The 19,405-nt window shown below is 50.1% G+C and overlaps 1 protein-coding gene across 5 annotated transcripts; it reads right to left on the bottom strand.

The window, feature by feature from the left end:
• Positions 1 to 4,641: 4,641 nt before the first annotated feature.
• LOC309536086 (zinc finger and BTB domain-containing protein 40-like) lies at positions 4,642 to 19,363 on the bottom strand. Of its 5 annotated transcripts, none has more exons than XM_082229914.1 (14): positions 19,241 to 19,363; positions 16,945 to 17,694; positions 15,954 to 16,099; positions 15,045 to 15,228; positions 14,471 to 14,634; positions 13,325 to 13,496; positions 11,470 to 11,874; positions 10,698 to 10,904; positions 9,438 to 9,602; positions 8,542 to 8,756; positions 7,284 to 7,446; positions 6,545 to 6,631; positions 6,229 to 6,455; positions 4,642 to 5,816 (listed from the first exon to the last, which is right to left on the bottom strand). In XM_082229914.1, the coding sequence occupies exons 2-14, from the start codon at positions 17,636 to 17,638 to the stop codon at positions 5,703 to 5,705; spliced, it is 2,943 nt and encodes a 980-aa protein (XP_082086040.1). In that variant the 5' UTR covers positions 17,639 to 17,694; positions 19,241 to 19,363; the 3' UTR covers positions 4,642 to 5,702. The 5 variants fall into 5 exon arrangements, with proteins under 5 accessions (XP_082086040.1, XP_082086041.1, XP_082086039.1 ...); XM_082229915.1 differs by lacking the exon at positions 19,241 to 19,363 and adding an exon at positions 18,884 to 19,225; XM_082229913.1 differs by lacking the exon at positions 19,241 to 19,363 and having other exon boundaries at positions 6,238 to 6,455; positions 16,945 to 18,775.
• Between the last annotated feature and the right edge of the window lie 42 nt (positions 19,364 to 19,405).

Here is a 19,405-nt window from a genome sequence, read left to right on the forward strand (position 1 = left end):
ATAATACCCCACCCATCTGGCTGTGTTTCCCCAGCCACTCTGGGCGGCTTACAGCACATATAAAAACATAGTAAACCGTCAAAGGTTAAATACTTCCCAATACAGGGCTGCCTTTAGGTAAAGGTAAAGGTACCCCTGCCCGACGGGCCAGTCTTGACAGACTCTGGGGTTTGTGCGCCCATCTCACTCAAGAGGCTGGGGGCCAGCGCTGTCCGGAGACACTTCCGGGTCACGTGGCCAGCGTGACAAAGCTGCATCTGGCGAGCCAGCGCAGCACACGGAACGCCGTTTACCTTCCCGCTGGTAAGCGGTACCTATTAATCTACTTGCACCCGGGGGTGCTTTCGAACTGCTAGGTTGGCAGGCGCTGGGACCGAGCAGCGGGAGCGCACCCCGCCGCGGGGATTCGAACCGCCGACTTTTCGATCGGCAAGCCCTAGGCGCTGAGGTTTTTACCCACAGCGCCACCCGCGTCCCGGTCAAAGGTTAAATACTTCCCAATACAGGGCTGCCTTTAGATGTCTTCTAAAAGTTGTATAGTACTGGGAACAGCCACTGCTCCTTCCGTGACCTCCTTTGGAGGGTCTGGAAGTTTGCTGGCTGAGAAAGGGAACGCTAGACTAGAGGACCATCAGTGTGATCACAACGTTTATGTTCTTTTAAGCTTGCAAGCCCCTATATACTCTGCCTGAAAATATAATGGATGCTCCCAGTTAACTGTGAAACAAAATACAACACAGCACGATGAGATATTTTCTCTCCCCCACCCAACAAAAAAACCCCCCAACAACCCCAGCATTCATTTTCTCGTATAAAAACACCCCCCAAATACACTTGTGTCAGAGCTGTAAAAGGGAACTAACTCAGCTGGAGCTAATGCTTCCTTCGGAGAAAGGATTATGGACTGCTTGAAAGGGAGGTTTCCAAGAAACAGTGCAATAAGCCCCAATCCGAGAGAGAGGGATATAATGAATGGTTTGTCTTTTGCTAAGCCAGGTTGCCAAGGCTAAAATGAAGCTGTAAACGAAGGGGAAAGATGAATACCTTGTCACAAACCATTTCATAGGGCAGCTACACAAAAGGACTGGGGCTGAATGAATACGGAATGTCTCATCTGGATGGAGGAGGCATCCAGAGCGGAGAAAGCATCAGGTATGCAAAGCCATGAGCTGACATTCATCCCAAAATGCCCCCTTTGTGAGAGAGGAACAAAGTTGGGTGTCACTTCCAAGAACAATTTATGTGTAAATCCACATGCACGGTAGCCCGGGGACAGAGCGAGAGATTTGTAGCGTCTCTTCTGTCTCAGCTTCCCCCAAAAGAATGAAAAAAGGTTGGGAACATTTTCGGTTCCCATCCTTTTTGGTAACTCTGGGAAGTCAGAACCTCCTCACCTCCCCCTCCTTCCACACATAAAGCAACACCACAGAAAGGCCATCTGGCCATAGCCCAGGGGAGTTTCTGCTGGGTGGCAGGAAAAAATCTAAGACAATGTTCTGGATTTCCCCGCAACCCGGGATATGTCTCTGACAAAAGCCAATGGATCCTCTGACTGGCTGGTTTTGCAAGCAACATAAAATGTCCTTCTTAGCAATTCAGCAGCTTGCTCTGTATTCATCCAGGGGCTTGAAGGCCCTCTGGTGTGATCAGATTGCTTATTAATAGGGTTGTCCACTGATTTGCTCATTTTTGATTAGTGAATTTATTAAATGGAATACACTTGAACATCACCACAATCCCAAAATCAGGAAGGTCATTTTAGTCACTTTCCTTTCGGATGCTTAACATGGGCTGCTTTCGTAGTTGCAGCTCTCTCCTTCCCAGCTCTGTTTCTCTAAAGCAGTCTTCCCCAACCAGGTGCCCGCCTTGATCTTTTGAACTACTGCTTCTACCAGCCCCAGCTAGTGTGATGTTTGGGACTGACGGGATGTTGTTGCCCAAAAGATCTGGATGGCGCCTGGTTGTCAAAAGCTCTGCTCTCAGTGCCTCTTTCTGTCTTTCCTGTCAAGTGCCACTTGCAGATTACTGAGCTGTTATAAATAATAAAGTAAACTTAAAATGATACCCCAATTTTCTGTGAAGACCCAAGCTGCTTACAAATAAAGATATTAAAAATACTTCAATATATTATCAAGAATGAATTTCATGGAGGTTCACTACAGTTCTAGTGTTGATCACAACCAACCAACCCCCCCCCCATTAGATTTTGGGTGATAGTTATTTGGATTTGCTTAAGTCCTCAGAGTATGGTATTGTTTTAAGTTGTACCCAACTAAGTCCAGCAGGCACAACGAAATGGATTGATCTATATAAGGGTCTACTAAACAGGACTAGCACTGGGATTAACCCTGTAAATCTGAGTGCTTCCTAAATCATGTGTAGCCAGTGTGCTGCTCTCCAACCCCATTATGTTGGGTTACAACTCCTATCGTCTCTTACCACTGGTAATGTTGGCTGCGACTGATGGGGGTTGTAGTCCAACATCTGCAGGCCATCACTTTGGATACCGCTGCCATATAGGAATGGAAAGAATACTCCAAGAATGAATGATTAAACAGTAGCTAAGGAGCAGTACCAGCCCACTCTCAAGAAAAATGACCCTGTAAATGTAGACTGCTCCTGGTGCTTGCCACCACATAGTGAGTGTGGTATGCTGACATACCACTCTTTAGCTGCTTTTACCACAAACTCTTCCATTCATATCCTCTGCCCCAAAGTGGACAAATTCCTCCCTTTCCTCCTTTGAGCAAATTCATCACTACCTCATGAATGCCAATGAAAAAGCCTTGTGATGGGAGGTCATGTGACAGATCTGCGACTGCCCTTCACACATCATGTGAAAGACCTCTATTAACCAGGACTGAATGAGGAAGTATGATGCAAAGTCTTCCTCCATGCTTATGAATGTCATTATGTGATCACCAAACCCAGCTGAAGTTGTCATCAGATTTAAGAGGCTCTATGACAACAGGCTCCCATGTGGCTTGGAGTAAAATACTGTGCTTGTATCTGAAGAATAATTCCCAAGACCCAAAATATGACAGGTCAGTTAGCCTACCTGCCCTTTCAGTTAAGAAGCTGGTTTCTTACTTCTTAGGTAAAATGTCACTCTTGGGCCTTACAGTAAAACAGGATGGCTTTTACGAAAGGCTTTTGCAATAGGTAGCTCTTTCAGCCGTCAGAATTCAAGTCACAGATAAGCTGTAGGTGGCAGAAAAAAACCCTGTACACAACCTTTGTTGATCTAGGCTTAGCTTTTGATACCCTAACTGATGAACTAATAGAACAGGAATGTCCTTAACACAACGGATACATTAAACAACCAATTCTTGACCTCTGGATGGAGATAAAGGCAAGTTAATGGTCCAGGTTTTTAACCGGTTCTTCAGTCCTGCTGGCAAAACACATTAGAACATTATCAAGGCATCTTTACCATATGCCTAGGCGAGATTACTAATCATGAAACAAAGCTCCAGGTATTTTAAAGCTCAGCCGTCCTCACAGTGACAAAGATCTAATAGCTTTTTAAATTTATGTCAACTTTAGAGACAGCAGTCAGGGCCCTCCATTTCTTAAGAGCACACTGGTATATGGCTGCTCCCCTAATACTACCAGCATAAAGGCAGATGACAACACAGAGAAGATTGTGCTCCACAGATGGTGTACTGATCTTATGTCACAAGGTGGCAGCAACACAATTTAAGAGACTGCAGGCTCAAGGATAGCACTTCAACGGTCTGGATTTCACCCCTCTGTATGCAGTGGCTGGCTCTGTGTGTCTAATCTGTGCTAACCTTATATGTGAGAAGTCAATTTAGGAGCCAATCAAAGTAATTTTGTAGGTGCTACTGATGTTCACAACCTGCAGATGGAAGGCACAGCCCAGAGGGGTGGGTTCTGCCCTGCTCCGCCCCTCTTTTCATTCGTTCATTCACTTCATTCAGAAGTTTTTAACGTACATCCATAACTCATCAATATCAACATTGGAAGAGTAGCAATGGCCTTCACTGAAAGGGTGGCTGGACTGACTTTCTGACCGCCCAACACTGCACTATACAATGGTTAAAGAGCTTGGGTCAAACATGGATTCATTCAGTGCTATTTTTCTAGAAAAAGAAGTCCTGGAACTCACCATGAACACCCCCCTCCTTCTCTTAGAATGGCAATGGTGCCCACCTGAGAGGTACTGGAACTAAGTTCTGTCAAGTTCCAGCTGAAAAAAGCCCTGGAGTCATTCATTCATTGTGCAGAAGCATCAACACTGTCCAAGTCCCCACCACCGCCATTCCACATGCCACTTTATGAAGGGATTTGGCGCCACATAAAAAGGTAATGGAGTCAAAGGGATAAGACAAACTGAACACAGAATGCCTCTTCGTCCTGTGTTATGTCATTTGCATAGTGTGTATTTAAAACATAAAATGTACTCCAGAGCTGTTCTTGGGTTCCCTGTTATTTCTCTTTTTTGAAAAGAAATAAATACACTTCCAAATAAAAAATGAAACAGTAAGCCAAGCCAGGCTGAAGATGCTCACCCATGTTCAATATTCGGTAAACCCAGGCTGACTCTGAGAGATTTTCAACAGGAACAAATGAATTCAGGGTTTAGGATTATCACTAAATAACACGTGTAGCACAGACTCATACAAAACAGGAGCTCAGTTTATTCAGCCAGTTTGTTAACATCATTGTTAATGTTTGCTAACTTCATATAAGTAATTTCAATACCAGTTTGTCCTCGCACAGTTGAGTACGGCAGAGCTACTGATGCATATTACAAGGTCTTGCTTGCAAGCTGTTTCTAGAAAGCTCAAAGCCATGTTTGCCAAAGGACTGCCTCATGAAGAATATGTTGCAGTGCAAGGGCCAGTACAGCTGCCGGGGCCCATTTGTGACAACTGCCTTGGACCCCCCCCCCATCCGTTAAAAAAAAAGTTCTGGTCCAAGCAGAGCAAGGTGGCTGGGACAAGCTTCACACAATCCCAAGAGTGAAACAACAGGTGGGAGCCTGGAGGGAAATTTAAAGGGCACTTTGATCCAGCTTCTCAGTGTCACAGCTGCCACCATTGCCTGGTAAGTCTACCAGGACACACCAATGAATGGCCTACCAGAGGGAAGTTTATCCAGAGACCCCTCAAGCCTTGAGATGGTCCTGGATGGAGCTCATGGACTGCAGGATGAGCAGCCGTGTTCTTAGGAGTAGGTTGGGTAGGGGTTCTTGTTCTCAACTACCTGCCCACATGGCAAGGCAGGCATGCTTCTGCCATCTGCTTTGCCACTCTCTATTTGGATCACCATGTTCCCCTACGCCTGCTTCCAGGAACAGAAAAATAAATGTGGCACCCAGGCCCCTGGGCAGCCCTCACGCAGCTCCCCTATTCATCTCATAAATGGCCTAGCGTACCCAAACAGAAGGGAAGGAAGCCTTAAAAAGGGCACAGCCAGGTGGAGAACAAAACCACGCAGCCTCCTATGATGCCCAGAAGGGAGAGTTTGCCTTTCAATGGGTGCATCTGATCCAAACCTTTCCATCCTGGACACCCTGTTTTTCTAGAATTGCTTTCATCCCTGCTGTGTCTTGCTCCATGGCAAATGTTCAAGCAGGTTCCAGCCCAACAAAAGCACAGGCTGGCACAGGCTATCCCTCTCCCCATCTCACATCGTCGTGACTTTTTCATCCAGCAAGTCTTCCGAATTCACCATCACCAGCTGTGCTCCACTTTGGTACCCTGTACTTCTGGCAACGTCAGAAACACCTGAGCGTCAGCAAATTCCGGCTCTGCCACGGTGACCACAGGCTCAGGTGTCTGAAGCACCTGACAAGGAAAGGACATGGATGTCACTGCTTCAGCTGGGCAGAAGAGTATGCTGGACATTCACTTTGCGGGCAGGTAGCCACTCACGCTCAGCCTGGCTTTCCTCCTCACAGTATAATGGGGAGTGGGTGAAGTTGAGGCAACTCCAAGTTGGTATCAGAAGAAAAGGGGCGACACTGTTTATATCCAGACTGGGGAACTGGATCTGACCGGCTGGCAGTCAATTGGGCCCAAGGACTGGAGGTTCCCCACATCTGGCCTATATCGTAACACACCAGGAAAAACTTTGCGTGTGGGGGAAGCTGTGTTAAGAGGCTTTGCCCTTCCTGATGGGATGACACAGAACAGGGGCCCAGACAAAGGACTGGGAAGGGGTCAGCTTAACATCCCTAATGGTAAAGGTATCACTGACCTGCACTACCTGGGCCATTGGAACTTGTGAACTGGCAACCACCATCTTTGGGTGCTCAGCACTACAGTGCTGCTCCAGCTGCTCTTGTCCAGGGAAGACCTCCTCGCAGAGTGTGCAGACCAAGGAAGGCTCCGAAGGACTGGTGTGTTTGGTGGCCAGGTGCTGCTGCAGTGCCCCCTGGAGGTGGAAAGAGGCTGAGCAGTGTGGGCAGTGGAGGGGCTGAGATCCTAAGGGAGAGAGAGAGAGACAGTGCAGTCATGAGTAGGCAGGGAAGTAGGAACCTCCAGGGAGAGGGGCAAATTAGGGGCACACTCACCCGAGTGCTGGCTTTTCTCATGGGCCTGCAGCAAAGCGACCGAAGGGAAGAGTCTCTTGCACTTCTCACACTCATGGAATGTCACTTCTAAAGGAAAGCCGTGAGATCCCCGGTGGGTAGTTTATCAAAATGAGGGTTCAGCTACAGGCCAGATATCCACTGACCTTCACCCAGTCCCCTGCTCAGGAGAAGGGCTTGCAAAGCCTTTTTGGGTGGCTCCTCTAATGCATTCTCTTCCAACCAACACAGCCCCACAAAGAGCCAATGGTAAGCCACCCACCTCAGTAGAGTGGATCCCTCTCCCCCAAAACCTGGCGTTGTGGGATCCACCAGGCTCCCGACACTTGTCCCCTTAATCCAAAACAACTGCCTAAAAAGTGAAGTGTGAAGAAAGCATGCACCCAAACCCCACCGAACTATAACAAGCAATGGAGGTTTTGTGGAGGTCCAACAGTTACTAGGAAGAGTGTGGTGGGTTCCATATACCTCCCCACCCCCAGAGGAAGTCTACCTCTGAACACGATGCTGGGGGAGGGCAGGGACCACCCTGCTTTTGACTTTGCCAGGAACACAGGTAGAGAAAGGCAGGCTGCCGAATGAGCTGGACCTTGGTCTGATCCCACAAAGTTCACCTAACAGCCAGTGCTGAGCTGGAGGTGCCGTGCCAAAGAGACAAGATCTGTCAGGCACGAAGAGCAAAAGACACCAAGGTGGCACCTTTGCCCTCTGAGTCCTTTACCTGCATGCTCTTCCTTGGTGTGTCTCCTGTGGGCTGCAGTGCTGGGAAAGGTCTTATCGCAGGAGCTGCACTGCAGCGAAGAGAACTTGGAGGACCGGTGGTTCTGAGCAGCAAAGATGTCCGGATGATGAGTCCGATTGTGGTACCACAGCCCTGACAATTGCTGGAGGGATCAAATCCATTCTGGTTATCACAGCCCACACACAGAGGGGCTTGGGCTGCAGGTTCAAAGCCTTGACTCTGGGATTCACACTATGGGGAGTCCACCCACCCTATCCCTGAGGTAGACAATGGCTTCTGTCTCCAAAGGAAGCACTGCCACATCAATCCCTTGGCTGTTGCTACCCCACATGCCCCCAATTGCATTTTCTATCTATCCACAAAGGGAGGTCAATGGATGCCCACAGAAGAGCCTGATCTCCAGTGGAGGCAAGTCTTTGGAAGAAGTCCAAGTAAGACTTCCCTGGTGCGCCTTCTCTGCCATCCCTGGGTGCAAAGGAGTGACCAAGTCAGAATCTGATTGCCTGTTGTAAACACAGTCTTTGGAACCAATGGGCTGGTTTTATTTGGTATTTTATTGTTACGAAGTCACCTTTGACTGATTTTTATTGTAAAACGCTGTCAGGGAACTGCCATCGGAGCCAAGAGTGGAGGTAAGGCTCCCCAATGATGCGGGAGAAGGGACCAGCAGGGGGAGAGAGAACACTTCCGTTGGGGAAGGAAATCAGCGTGACACCTGGGAGAAAGGGGAGAAGGGAGGGACTTCGGAGAGAGGGCTCCAGGACTCTTCCACAGAGACCAGCGGGGAGAGTCCAGGACCTCCGCTGGCCACGCCCACTCTGTGCAGGAGACTTCCGCGCAGGGAGTCTAGGCGGAGACTTGGTGTCAAGGAGTTTTTATGTTGGAGGAAGTTCAGGAAACGGCCACTAACAGATTCTGCCAGTGACTGAGACAGCCACGGAGAAAGGGCTGTCCAGCCAGGGAAAGGTTTAGCCAGGGAACGTTGCCTAGAGCAGCAGCTACATCTACGCACAAGCAACCCCAATCCCCTTTACAAACGCCTTGTGCGAAATACAGCTTTTTATCATGTACAAAAAGACAAAATGTCCATTTTAGAATTCAGCACTTTTGGATTCCCAGAGACAGGGGAAGCAATGGAAGACCTGCCTGTGTGTGTGAGGGAGAGGTGGGACCTAAGAATGGCAAAGGGGAGGGATGGTTGTCCCGTTGGCCACTGCTTCTGCCAAAGCAGACCCACCTGATAAGCTTTGTTGCAGATCTGGCAGCTGAAAGGTTTCCCCCCGACATGGGTGACCACGTGGCGCTCCAGCAGGGACGGTGCACTGAAAACCTTCCCACAGGTCGGGCAGGGGTGGTACTCCCTGGAGTGGGCTGCATGGATGTGCTTCTGGTGCTCCTGCAGGGTGGGGAAGCTCATCTGGCACTTCTGGCAGTCATAGGGGTCGTCAGTGTCTGAGTCCCCATGTGGAGGGGAGGGCAGAAAGGTGGGGCCAGGAAACGAGTTCACATGCAGAGGGTTCAGGAGGAGAAGAAGGGCAAAACAGGAGCTGGTTACAATCACACAACTGTTTCCCCTTAGATTATGACTGCCCTATCCCCAGGAGAGACTTTGCTCACAACCAGGACCACATTCAGTCTTAGCTAGGCATCATGTCGGTGCTCCTCATGATTCCAGCCTTGCTGGCAGAGCCCAAGCCCTTGACTATACCCTGCTGTGTGGGACTTTTAGGCAGAGACACAGAAGAACAGTTGCCACCAATAGCAGACCTCTAGCTCCTGGAAGGACAGTTGGGGTCACCCTACCTCAAGGGCTCAGGACTGCCTCCTTCTCCAAAGCAGCAACACATGCAAGAGTGTAAGCTTGAGAGCAAGAACTCTCAGATTACTCAGCGTTATAAAAAAATCTCTAAATAATAATGATGATGAGCAACTCCTCTAGATCTCTGGCACTGGTCCAGGAAGGGGATGCCTTCACAATAAGAGGCAGAGCAGGGGGCATCCTGCAACTGCTTCCTTCCAGGGTCTGTTTGCAGCACTTTTAAGTGCATAAGCAGTAAATGGCAAAACTTACAAAGCTAGGGAGGGCGGGAAGCTGTTGCTGTCATTTATTATTATGAAGCTCAAGGCACTCACTGTGAAAGGTGTGCAGGTGTATGGAGAGACCGTTGGCTTGGCGGAAGCCTTTCCCACATTCCCGGCAGACGTAGGGTTTGTCACCTGTGTGGGTGCGCACGTGACGGGACAGCTCAATGGACTGCGCGAAGACAGCGGCACAGTACTGGCAAGCATACATCTTCCCTGCCAAGAGAGCCAGTGCAGTGTGTTGGTATGAGGGCAAATATTATGGCACTGAGCCTAAGCATGGAAGGACTGGCATGCTAGAAAGACCACCATCAGCTTTCCAGAATACCCAAGCAGTGCCTGGTCTTGCGGCAGTGTTAGAAAATCAGATATACAAGCTGGCGCCAAATGGCTCCTTAAACCAAGGTTGCAGTTGCCAAAATAAAATGTCTAGTTGCCACTAATTGATTCTCAGTTAAACATCCAGCTAGTTCAGATGACAATCTTGAGCCAGGTTAAGAGCTTGGTGACCTTAAAGATGAAAAGCCACTTGACCCAGAGAAAGGCCTATTCTGACCTGTTTTTCTTAATGGTGACTGCTCCTGCTCAGGCTGTGCAGAAAAAGCATTTGGGTTCCTGAAATTCATTCCAATTGTGCCAATAAAATATTACCGGCAGAATTCTACAGGATGGGGTATGAGTCTGTGAAAACAGTCCAGATCCAATGACCCCCAGGCATGCACCTCTGGACGGTGGGTGTCAAACGCCATCCTGGCACCCAGGCATCTTCACTTGGTCGGAAGTGTTCAAAAGCCAGGTGCAAAATGTGCCTGACTAATCTCAAACACTGTCTCAGAGTGACAGGGATCAGCTGGAAAAGACAGCAAGAGGAGCCAAAAAAGGGACAGAGGGCACAGAGGGCAGCAACCCACTTTGGGGTCTTCAAAGCTGTGATGAGGTCAGTCTCTTCCCTGTAGCCCCATAAGGGAAGCACTCATACACCCCAACGTTCAGTACCCAGCAGCTTGGGCCTCTGTGAAGTTTGGCCTCCTCCACACAGCGGGGCTCAGTGCTGCCTGCCAAGGTGCCTTTCCCTGACTCCCAGCCCTGCTGTGCAGCAGCACATCACAGCCCAACCCATGCTCTACTGGGGAGCCTTGGCACATTTCGGCAGTGTGGCACATTTCGGCAGTGGGCTGCGTGAGATGCAGCCTCTGGGTGTGCAGGGGGAAATGACACGTGTCGGCAGGGCCCCTGGTTCTTTGCTAGCCTCCCGGACTCCTGTCAAGTTGCTGCGGTCAGAGGCTGACCCGGAGGGGTGCCTGGCCTCACCTTTGGCGTGCTTCTTCTTGGTATGGTAGGCGAGAGCTGAAGCCTGGGCGAAGCTCATCGGGCAGTGCTTGCAGGTGAAGGGCTGGTCACCCGTGTGCAGGCGCTGGTGGTTCTTGAGCGTGGAGTTGGCCGCAAACTTGGCGCCGCACTCTTCGCAGGAAAAGGGCTTCTCGTCAAAGTGCTCCGTCAGTTTGTGGTACTGCATCCCTGAGGGGAGGCGGGGAGGAACAAGGAAACAGCAGCAGGTGAGGCGGGAAGCCTTCAGCTCCCCAGCACACCATGTGCAGCCTTTTCAGATCAGCTTCTCGAGGGACACAGAGCTGCTCACTACCGCCTGCTCAAACTGGGCCCGGGCTGCAGCGGAGGGGATTCACGCTGGGAAAAGTCCCTGCTGTGGGAAGGGCCCTCTCTCAAGCTTTTCTTGGGCATGGTAAGGAAGTGGCATTCACTCGCACAGCCCTCGCAATGTGCCCAGAGAAAGTCATCTAGACTGGGCTAAGCAGAGTGGGAGGAGCAAGGCTTCTTCTCCAGACTCAAGGCTTTGAAATGGCCTGCCAAGCCTGCTCCCTCTGCCTCAGCCAGGCTCAGCAGGCATCTGGATCTAGAGCAGGGTTTCTCAAACTTGGGTCGCCACCTGCTTTTGGATACAATTTCCATCATTCCTGGCCACTGGTCCAGATAGCTAGGGATGATGGGAGTCCAAAAACAGCTGAAGACCCAAGTTTGAGAAACTGCAGGCAAGTGCTCCCAGGAGCCCTGCGGCTGGCCATACCTGATGTGTGTGCAAACTCCCGCCCACAAATGTCGCAGGCCACTGGGAGGCGGGGCTTCTTGGGCTTCTTCTTCCGGAGGGAGGAGCCTAGCTTGCCGTGAGCCTCCGCCTGGTGCTTCTCCAGCTCTGCCTTGGAGGCCTTCGCTTCACCACACTCTGGGCACTGCGCCGGCTTCTGGTGGGCAACCCGGCAGCGCTTCTCGTGCACCTTCAAGCGGCAGTAGAAGCGAAAGGTTTTCCCGCAGGCCTTGCAGGCAAAGCTCTTTGGGGAGGCGGCTCCCTTGGGGGCCTCTGGGCTTTGGCCCCCCTTTGGCTCCGCTTTGCCCACCGCTTCAACCTGAGACATGCTGTTCACCTTCCATTTCCAGACACTGGCCTTCCCTCCGTCGACAGCTGTCAAGAGCCCTGTGGAAGAACAAAAGGAAACAGTCATTCTGAGGCATGTGGACCGTGGCTTCAGGGCCATCAGCAGGAGCCCAAAATATCTGTAGAACAATATGCTGAGCACAGCTTCCAGAGAACCTTTGTAAGGGTCAAGTTTCTAGCTTCTAGCTTACTAGTTTCTAGTAAGTGCTTCCAAGCATCAGGACAGTTCCAGAGGAATTCCCAGGAGTGGTCAGCAGTAGCAACTGCTTCAGCTTCTTATCTACCCCCTTGCCAAGCAAAACTTACACCAACTGTGTAAGACAATAGGAATTCTGAAGCGCACTTGAACGGGTGCAACATATGCAGGTCACATAGCTTTAATCTTTGTAGCAACTGAGGCAAAAACCTTGTACCACTTCCCTAAAGCTACTTGGAAAGTGCAAGATAGGCTGGGCAATGAGGATCAACTACCTCAAGGTCAGGCGGCTTGAAAGGAAGGAGAAATCCTGCAAGGACATGCCTGCACCTGAGGGGGACACCACTCTTCCCATGAACTGCACAGCTCAGCAACAGGAGAAATGGGTTTTTGCTATAAGGGTCTATATTTTGCATTGTCTTACTTTTGTTTTCGGTGTACCTGCTGTTTTTTTAAAAAAAAACATTTTCCTGTTTCTCCTGTACACTGTCTTCAGATGATTGTGTAGAAGTTGATTGATAATAATACTTAAAAACCTGAAAATCTATTCTGCCTTTAATTAAGCAGGTTTCTAGGCCTTAAGTGTGCAAGGGAGGGGGGTTGTGTCTGGTGGAATATCTCATCATCATCATCATCATCATCATTTATTTATTTATAGCCCACCCATCTGGCTGGGTTCCCCCAGCCACTCTTGGCGGCTCCCAACAGAATATTAAAAACACGATAAAACATCAAACATTAAAAACTTCCCTAAACAGGGCCGCCTTCAGGGGACTGAGCAGGGTTTTCAGGGTTAGAGAATGCTTCCATGAACTGCACCACTCTCTCCTCCTCCCCACGGCAGTAGAAGAAAGTAGAAGAAACCAGGCAAAATCAGCTGCCATGTGAAAGTGTCTTCCACACTTTCCTCTGCCTGCTCCCCCCTACTGGACCCTTGTACAACATCCAGGCCCCTCATGCAACAACCCAAGACTGTAGGCCTTTGAGTACTACCTCTACTCTGCAATGAAAGGCTTCTTCTTCAGCAGCCCCTTGAAAGAAGCTGGGAGTGACTCTGGGCAGCATTCAGCCTCCTGGCTGTGGATTCCTGAACTGACGCACAGCGAGAGTCGCTTTGCAGTGAGCTGCTCCCCCCACTCTCCCTTTGCCTCAAGTTCTGCCAAATTGACTACAAAACAATGCACCTCTCAAGCATGCACACAGATGTGTATGTTGCCAATTGCAGACTGGGGCTGGGCGTGTCCCCCACCACGTGCCTAGAGAGTGGCATATACAAGGCAGAAAGATTCTCACCAGCTTGCTGTAGTTCCTGCATCACTGTCTGCAGGCCTGGGAATGACTCCTGAATGCTGCAGAGGAGCTGGCAGATCTGGGTGGCAGGAAGTGGCTTATTGTTCCAGGCACTGCTCAGAGCTGCCCTCCAGGAGGTCGCAGGGGCCACCTCCTGCAGGCAAGTGCTCACCAGCTGGGAAAAGCCACAGAAGAAACACACAATGAAGCGAGTCCCCCTACCCTGCTGCATGGCAGGATTATTTGATCTCTCCACTGGGTGCCCGAGCCGGTGCAGATGCTCCCCATGTGTGGCATGGGGGACTAGACCAACCCAGAAGGTCCAGCGAGTTCAGCCACATGCCTCTGGGAGCTGCGAAGCAGAGACATAAAAGACAGCAGCCCTGCCCTGTCGAACCACAGTCGTTTATTGACTCCTAAACATGCCCTGGGGGACACGGGTGGCGCTGTGGGTAAAACCTCAGCGCCTAGGACTTGCCGATTGCATGGTCGGCGGTTCAAATCCCCGCGGTGGGGTGAGCTCACGTCGTTCGGTCCCAGCTCCTGCCCACCTAGCAGTTCGAAAGCACAATTAAGTGCAAGTAGATAAATAGGTACCGCTTTCTAGCGGGAAGGTAAACGGCGTTCCGTGTGCTGCTCTGGTGCCTGTTCGCCGGAGCAGCTTCGTCACGCTGGCCACGTGACCCGGAAGTGTCTGCGGACAGTGCTGGCTCCCGGCCTCTAGAGTGAGATGAGTGCACAACCCTAGAGTCTGTCAAGACTGGCCCGTATGGGCAGGGGTACCTTTACCTTTAAACATGCCCTGAGAGCCTATAGGGCAAGGAATGGTTTTCATGTGTAAATAAATAAATACATAACCAACCAAAATGAAATGCAACATAGAAGCTCTGTTGAGCTACAGTGGTAGAGGGCTGTTGATGATCAACTTCCTCCCTGAATGTGTCCATTTTTTATCTTGTGGCAGTGAATCACATAAGCTAATAATGCATTTGATGAAGAAGCAGCACCACCACCTTCCCGGTCATCGGGGGTGATGTTGCGATGGGGTTACGGCTAAGCAGTGAAGCACACATTCACCTGGCCATTGGCTGTCTGAATCTACCCAGAAGACATCCTGCTACAGACTTAGCACACCTGAGATATACACACCTGGCATCCAGGGACAGCATCCTGAACCTCCTTGGCTGGTTTGGCCAGGTCTGCTTCTACTGGTGGCAACTCCTCTTCTGGACCAGCTCCCTGCTGGAGGGCCTCGGAAATCAGCTTCCGATGCCTCAGTAGTATTTCTGTGGCAATGTTGTCATTAGAGCCAACTATGGAAACGGGGTAGGGTGGGGTGTCAAATTACCAACTAGAGGGCTACTGCAGAGCCTCAGCTTCCCAACAGTCATGCCATTTCCCTGCCCCAATATGTGCTCCCCATTGTGAGAAATCTTCAAACTGTCTCTTGGAGCCTGGATAACCCAGATGGGATGGTTTCAAACCTAGACTAGAGGACATGTAGGAACAGGCCATCCTGAGCAAGCAAGCAAGACCAGCTGTATGCAGAAAGAGTCTATGTTGTGGGTGAAGACTCTCCTGCATGTCACAAAGACCATCTATGGTCTACGTTGGACAAGGTGGGGGTGGGCACCCTCTGTTCCATGATGCTGAGCGAGAGCTCAGTTGGAGCCATAGCCTTTTCTGAACACTCACCACCGCCAAATTGTCACCCCAAGGGTACCTGTGCTGTCAGAACCAACTGCTGCAGCCACCCAACGGTCCAGCAGGAGACCCAGGCCAGGGAAAGGAGCTTTCAGGGCCCCGAGAAACTTTGACAGGGCCTCTGGGCTCAGGATCTTCTCCTCCTTGAACAGATTCTCTGCAGCGTCCCTGGGTGAGCTGCCCTCAGAGCAGTCCATGGCAGCCTGCAAGGACAATTACACAGCTAAGCAGGAGATTCTGAGAAATGTAGCAAGCGCACATGCAATACTCCCCTACCCCCATACACACTTTGATGCAGTTTGCAGTAGCTGAAATTTTGAAACATGTACACTATTTCAAGTATGTTTCAGAAATCTAACCTGGCATGTTTGGGAGTGACAGGATCTGTGCATTCCAGGAAATATTTCAGTTGGGCACCAATTCTGTGCAAAGGCACCACTGATGCTTAATAGTTATCAAGAGCAATGCAAACTGGGAAAACCTGGCCCTAACTTATCTGTTTAATTCATTTATATACCACCTATTAGGGTACAAACTCTTGCAAGGTATCTTACAAAAGATATATAAATGTAATATATGATAAACATTAAAAAAAGACAAACTGATTTAAAATAACTGACAGAAGCAGCAGCTAATGCATGAATCCAGCTTAAGACCTTGAGATCATGTTGTCCCAACTCCCTTCCAATGCAGGAATATGCAGCTGTCCCATACGGGGATCGAAACTGCAAACTTGGTGTTATCAGCTATCCATCATGAAGTGAACTGGGCAACTCTGCCTACCTGCTTGACACAGAATTAAGTACTAGGCTAAATTCCTTGGCAGAAAGGAAGGAGGCATTAGTGGGAGAGAGATGGGTAATGTGGGTAAGAAGGGAGTGACAAAAAGACATGGGTATGCCCCTGCCTTTCTCTTTTTCCAATTTACCTGCTTTTCTGCCCCAGAGAGGAAAGCATCATCCTCTGATGTGTCCAAGAGCCCTTGGATAGGCCTCAGCTGTGTCAAATCCTTTAGAAGCTCTTCCTTACTTTCCTGGGGCACAGCAGCTATAGGCTTCACCTCTTCTGAGCTTCCTATGAAAAGAGGAAGCCCAGAAAGTCAAAGGGAGAAAGGCCAGTGGAAGCAGGATGATAGCAGGGGCTTTTGTCTTCCTCTTCTGAGAATTATTCACCAAGCAAGAGAACACTGCATACTGTGCACACCAAGCATACATAATGGATATATGTGCCCAATTGATCACTGCACTCTGCAGCAGATTTCATCTGGGAGTGCATTCCATGTTGGCATCTACTGAAGACCTCCTTCCAAAATGCCTTGTAAGTGCAGATTTTTATCCCAGCCTTTATTCATCTAGAAATTGTATTCCTTTTTTCTTTGTTACTGTTGATGCCTTGTTCCTAAATTGCTTTGGGATGTTTCATGGGAAGTGAGTCACAAATGAAACTGGCACAAATGAGTGCAAGGAAACATTCTGGTGGGAATGTTTATGCTAAAAAACCAAAACGTCTTAATTACCTAATAGGTGCTGCTGGAGGAGTTTCTTGGGAAGAGCTTTGCTTTTCCCACCTGGGCTCCTGATTAAGATGGTGCATCTCCCTCCTCTTGCAGACAAGGGGGAAAGCATGCATGGACACAGGCAGAAGCTCTTGGCTTTTGGCTTGCAACAGGAGCAGCAGCTCACAGCATCAAGCGATGACTTCCATGTGTGAAACAGCCATCACAGGGAAAGCACAACAAACAAGGCTGTCTCTGCACAGAATCAAATGCAAACTTTTCAACTGAGGCAGTTCACTAATTGACCTCACCGTTGTCAGACAAGGTACATACATGTATGAATCAGTCCACTGGGTAGAATTACAACAGGCAAAGTTACTCTATCGTTTATTAGGAGCAGGCAATGTCAAGGTGACACTCTCACCTGTACCTCCAACCAGGTCTTTCGCCTCTGGCAGTTTGGTGCTCTCCCATTCCTCGCAAATGCTCTGGCCACCTGGACACAGAGGGAGGAGAACTTTGGGATCCTGGCAATGAGAATCAGGAAGCTGAGTTTCCTTGTCTGAAGCTTCCTGACATGTGCTCTGTCCTCGCACTCTGGTAGTGTCCACAGAGTCTGCAGAGCCAGAAGAAACCTGCTCAGGATGCAACATCACTTTGACACTGAGTTTTGCAGCATGAGAACTGTCCAAAGTAGCAACACCTTTACTAGATGCATCCCCTGCCTGAAGAGAAATGTCCCTCAGCACTTCTTGACTTGGAAAGCTCAGAAGGTCCCCAAGAAGGGTTTTGCAACTGACAGCCACATCAAACATCTGCAGACTGTCTGCCACAGATATGATGTTGGTGAAATTGTGCTTCCCAGGAGGCAGCTTGCCTGTATATATCATTTCTAGCAGGAGAGCAAATTCATCTGGGGCCACCACAGAAGCATCAATGGAGACTGTGTCTGTGCCATCCAGCACAGACCTGAACAACACACTGGCTGCTGCCAGCACAAGCTTGTGCGCTCGGAAATGCATCGTCCCAACCAAGATGCTACAGTCGCAGAACTGCTGTTCCCTGCAGAGTGTATGGAGCTGCTGAAGTAGTTGCTGGCTGTAGTTTGGAAGATCCATAGCTCCCTGGAAGTCTCTGCTCCCTTCACGTTCTGTATAGTTTTGCCCCCAATCAGCTGTATGCAGATGAGAAGAGCAGCAAATTAGTTGCGCGGACTGCACTTGTTCCCTTCCCCAAACTATCATTGTTATCAAACCTGTGGCGTTGCCACGAACAAAGGTGAACAGCCTTGGGACACTACTGCTTTCCACCTGTAACACCCAACTAGACTTTGAGTAAGAAGGTATTTCCCCAAACAGGGTAATACTATTTACAGACCTCTGCTCTGCTTTCTAGTTCTGTCTGCTGTGTCAAACTTGCCTTCCTTCCAATCTTTCATCAAAATCTACATTTCCTGGCTCCCATTCCTTATTGCAAACCTCAACATGTAAGGAAGCCTAGGGGGGCCATCTTAAGTAGATACAAATTGGTTTTGTTCCCCTGTCCCTGGCCTATGCTGCTTCACATGTGTTAAACTTCAGACTGTAAGCTCCTTGGGGCAGGGACCTGCCCTCTTGCACTCTGTAGAGCCTGGTTTTCGGAGGTTCAAAGAGCAGTGCAACGGCATTTGAAAGCAACCTTTGCAAGAAGCCCAGTACTGCTCCAGTTTGAAAGCATGTCAGTGCAAGTAGATAAACGGCACCGCTGTGGTGGAAAGGTAAACATCGTTTGTGTGCGCTCTGGTTTCTGTCATGGTGTCCCATTGCACCAGAAGTGGTTTTAGTCATGCTGGCCACTTGGCCCGGAAAGCTGTCTGTGGACAAACGCCAGCGAGATGAGAGCCACAAACCCATAGTCACCTTTGACTGGACTTAACCATCCAGGGTTTCTTTACCTTTTACTTTTACCTGCTTCTTAAATATCTGAAATGGTAGAGTTAAAGAGAAGCATGGGCCTGTTGGGGACAGGAACTTTCAAACAGCCCAGTGCTGTTCTGTGGACCTTTGGTTTCCCACTCAAGGGAAGATCCTTGAGGAAGGCAAAGTCCCACAAACGATGCCAGGTTACACCATGCCGGTGCTGCCCATGCTTCACCCAAAGAACCCTGGAAGCTCCAGTTTGGAGAACTGCAGGTCTTTTGAGAGGCAAACTACAGCTTCCAGGATTCTTGAAGGGAAGTCATGCATTGGAAACATGTGATGGGCCTCAGTTTGTGGTGCCCCAGCTTTCGTGGGAGACTTTTTGTAAGGGGGGGAGGGGACACAATGAAAGCGATGCTCCAGCCTCGAGGCATCTTCCCTCCCTCATTCCCTACCATGTCTCACAGTCTAACAGAGCCCAACTTGGGCCGAGTGCCCTTTCATGGGAGATGCGTGGCCGGTGGCCAGCTGCGAGGGGACGGACGCAGAGCCCCCCCCCTCAGCAGCACCAGCCTCCTGAGGGGCTTGTCCCGGACGAGGCCTCCCACCCGGGCGTGCTCTCTCCCTCGCCCGCTCGAGCCAGGCGGCGGCCTCCCAAAGGGGCCCCAGGCCCACGCAGAAGCCAAACGCAGGGGCCTGCCCAGAGCCAGAGTCTTCTTCGTGGCCCCCACCCTCCCCAGTCGGGTGAAGGAGAGACGAATTGGGATACGGCGAAAAGGCCCTAAATCGGGCGCCTAGGCCGGCTGGTGTTGCCATGGTTACCTTTATTGGGAGCCGCGCGGCGGCGGACACGGGCGAAGGTGGGCGCGAGGGAGGAGGAACAATAAAGCTTCAACAAGGACGGCGTCCCTCAGCCGCTTCTCGGCCCCGCCTCCTCCCGGGCACAGAGGCGGAAACAAGAGAAGAGTCGCGCTTCACAGGCGGGTC

This window comes from Podarcis vaucheri (assembly GCF_965113315.1).
Source record: "Podarcis vaucheri genome assembly, chromosome: 7".
Taxonomy (NCBI): domain Eukaryota; kingdom Metazoa; phylum Chordata; class Lepidosauria; order Squamata; family Lacertidae; genus Podarcis; species Podarcis vaucheri.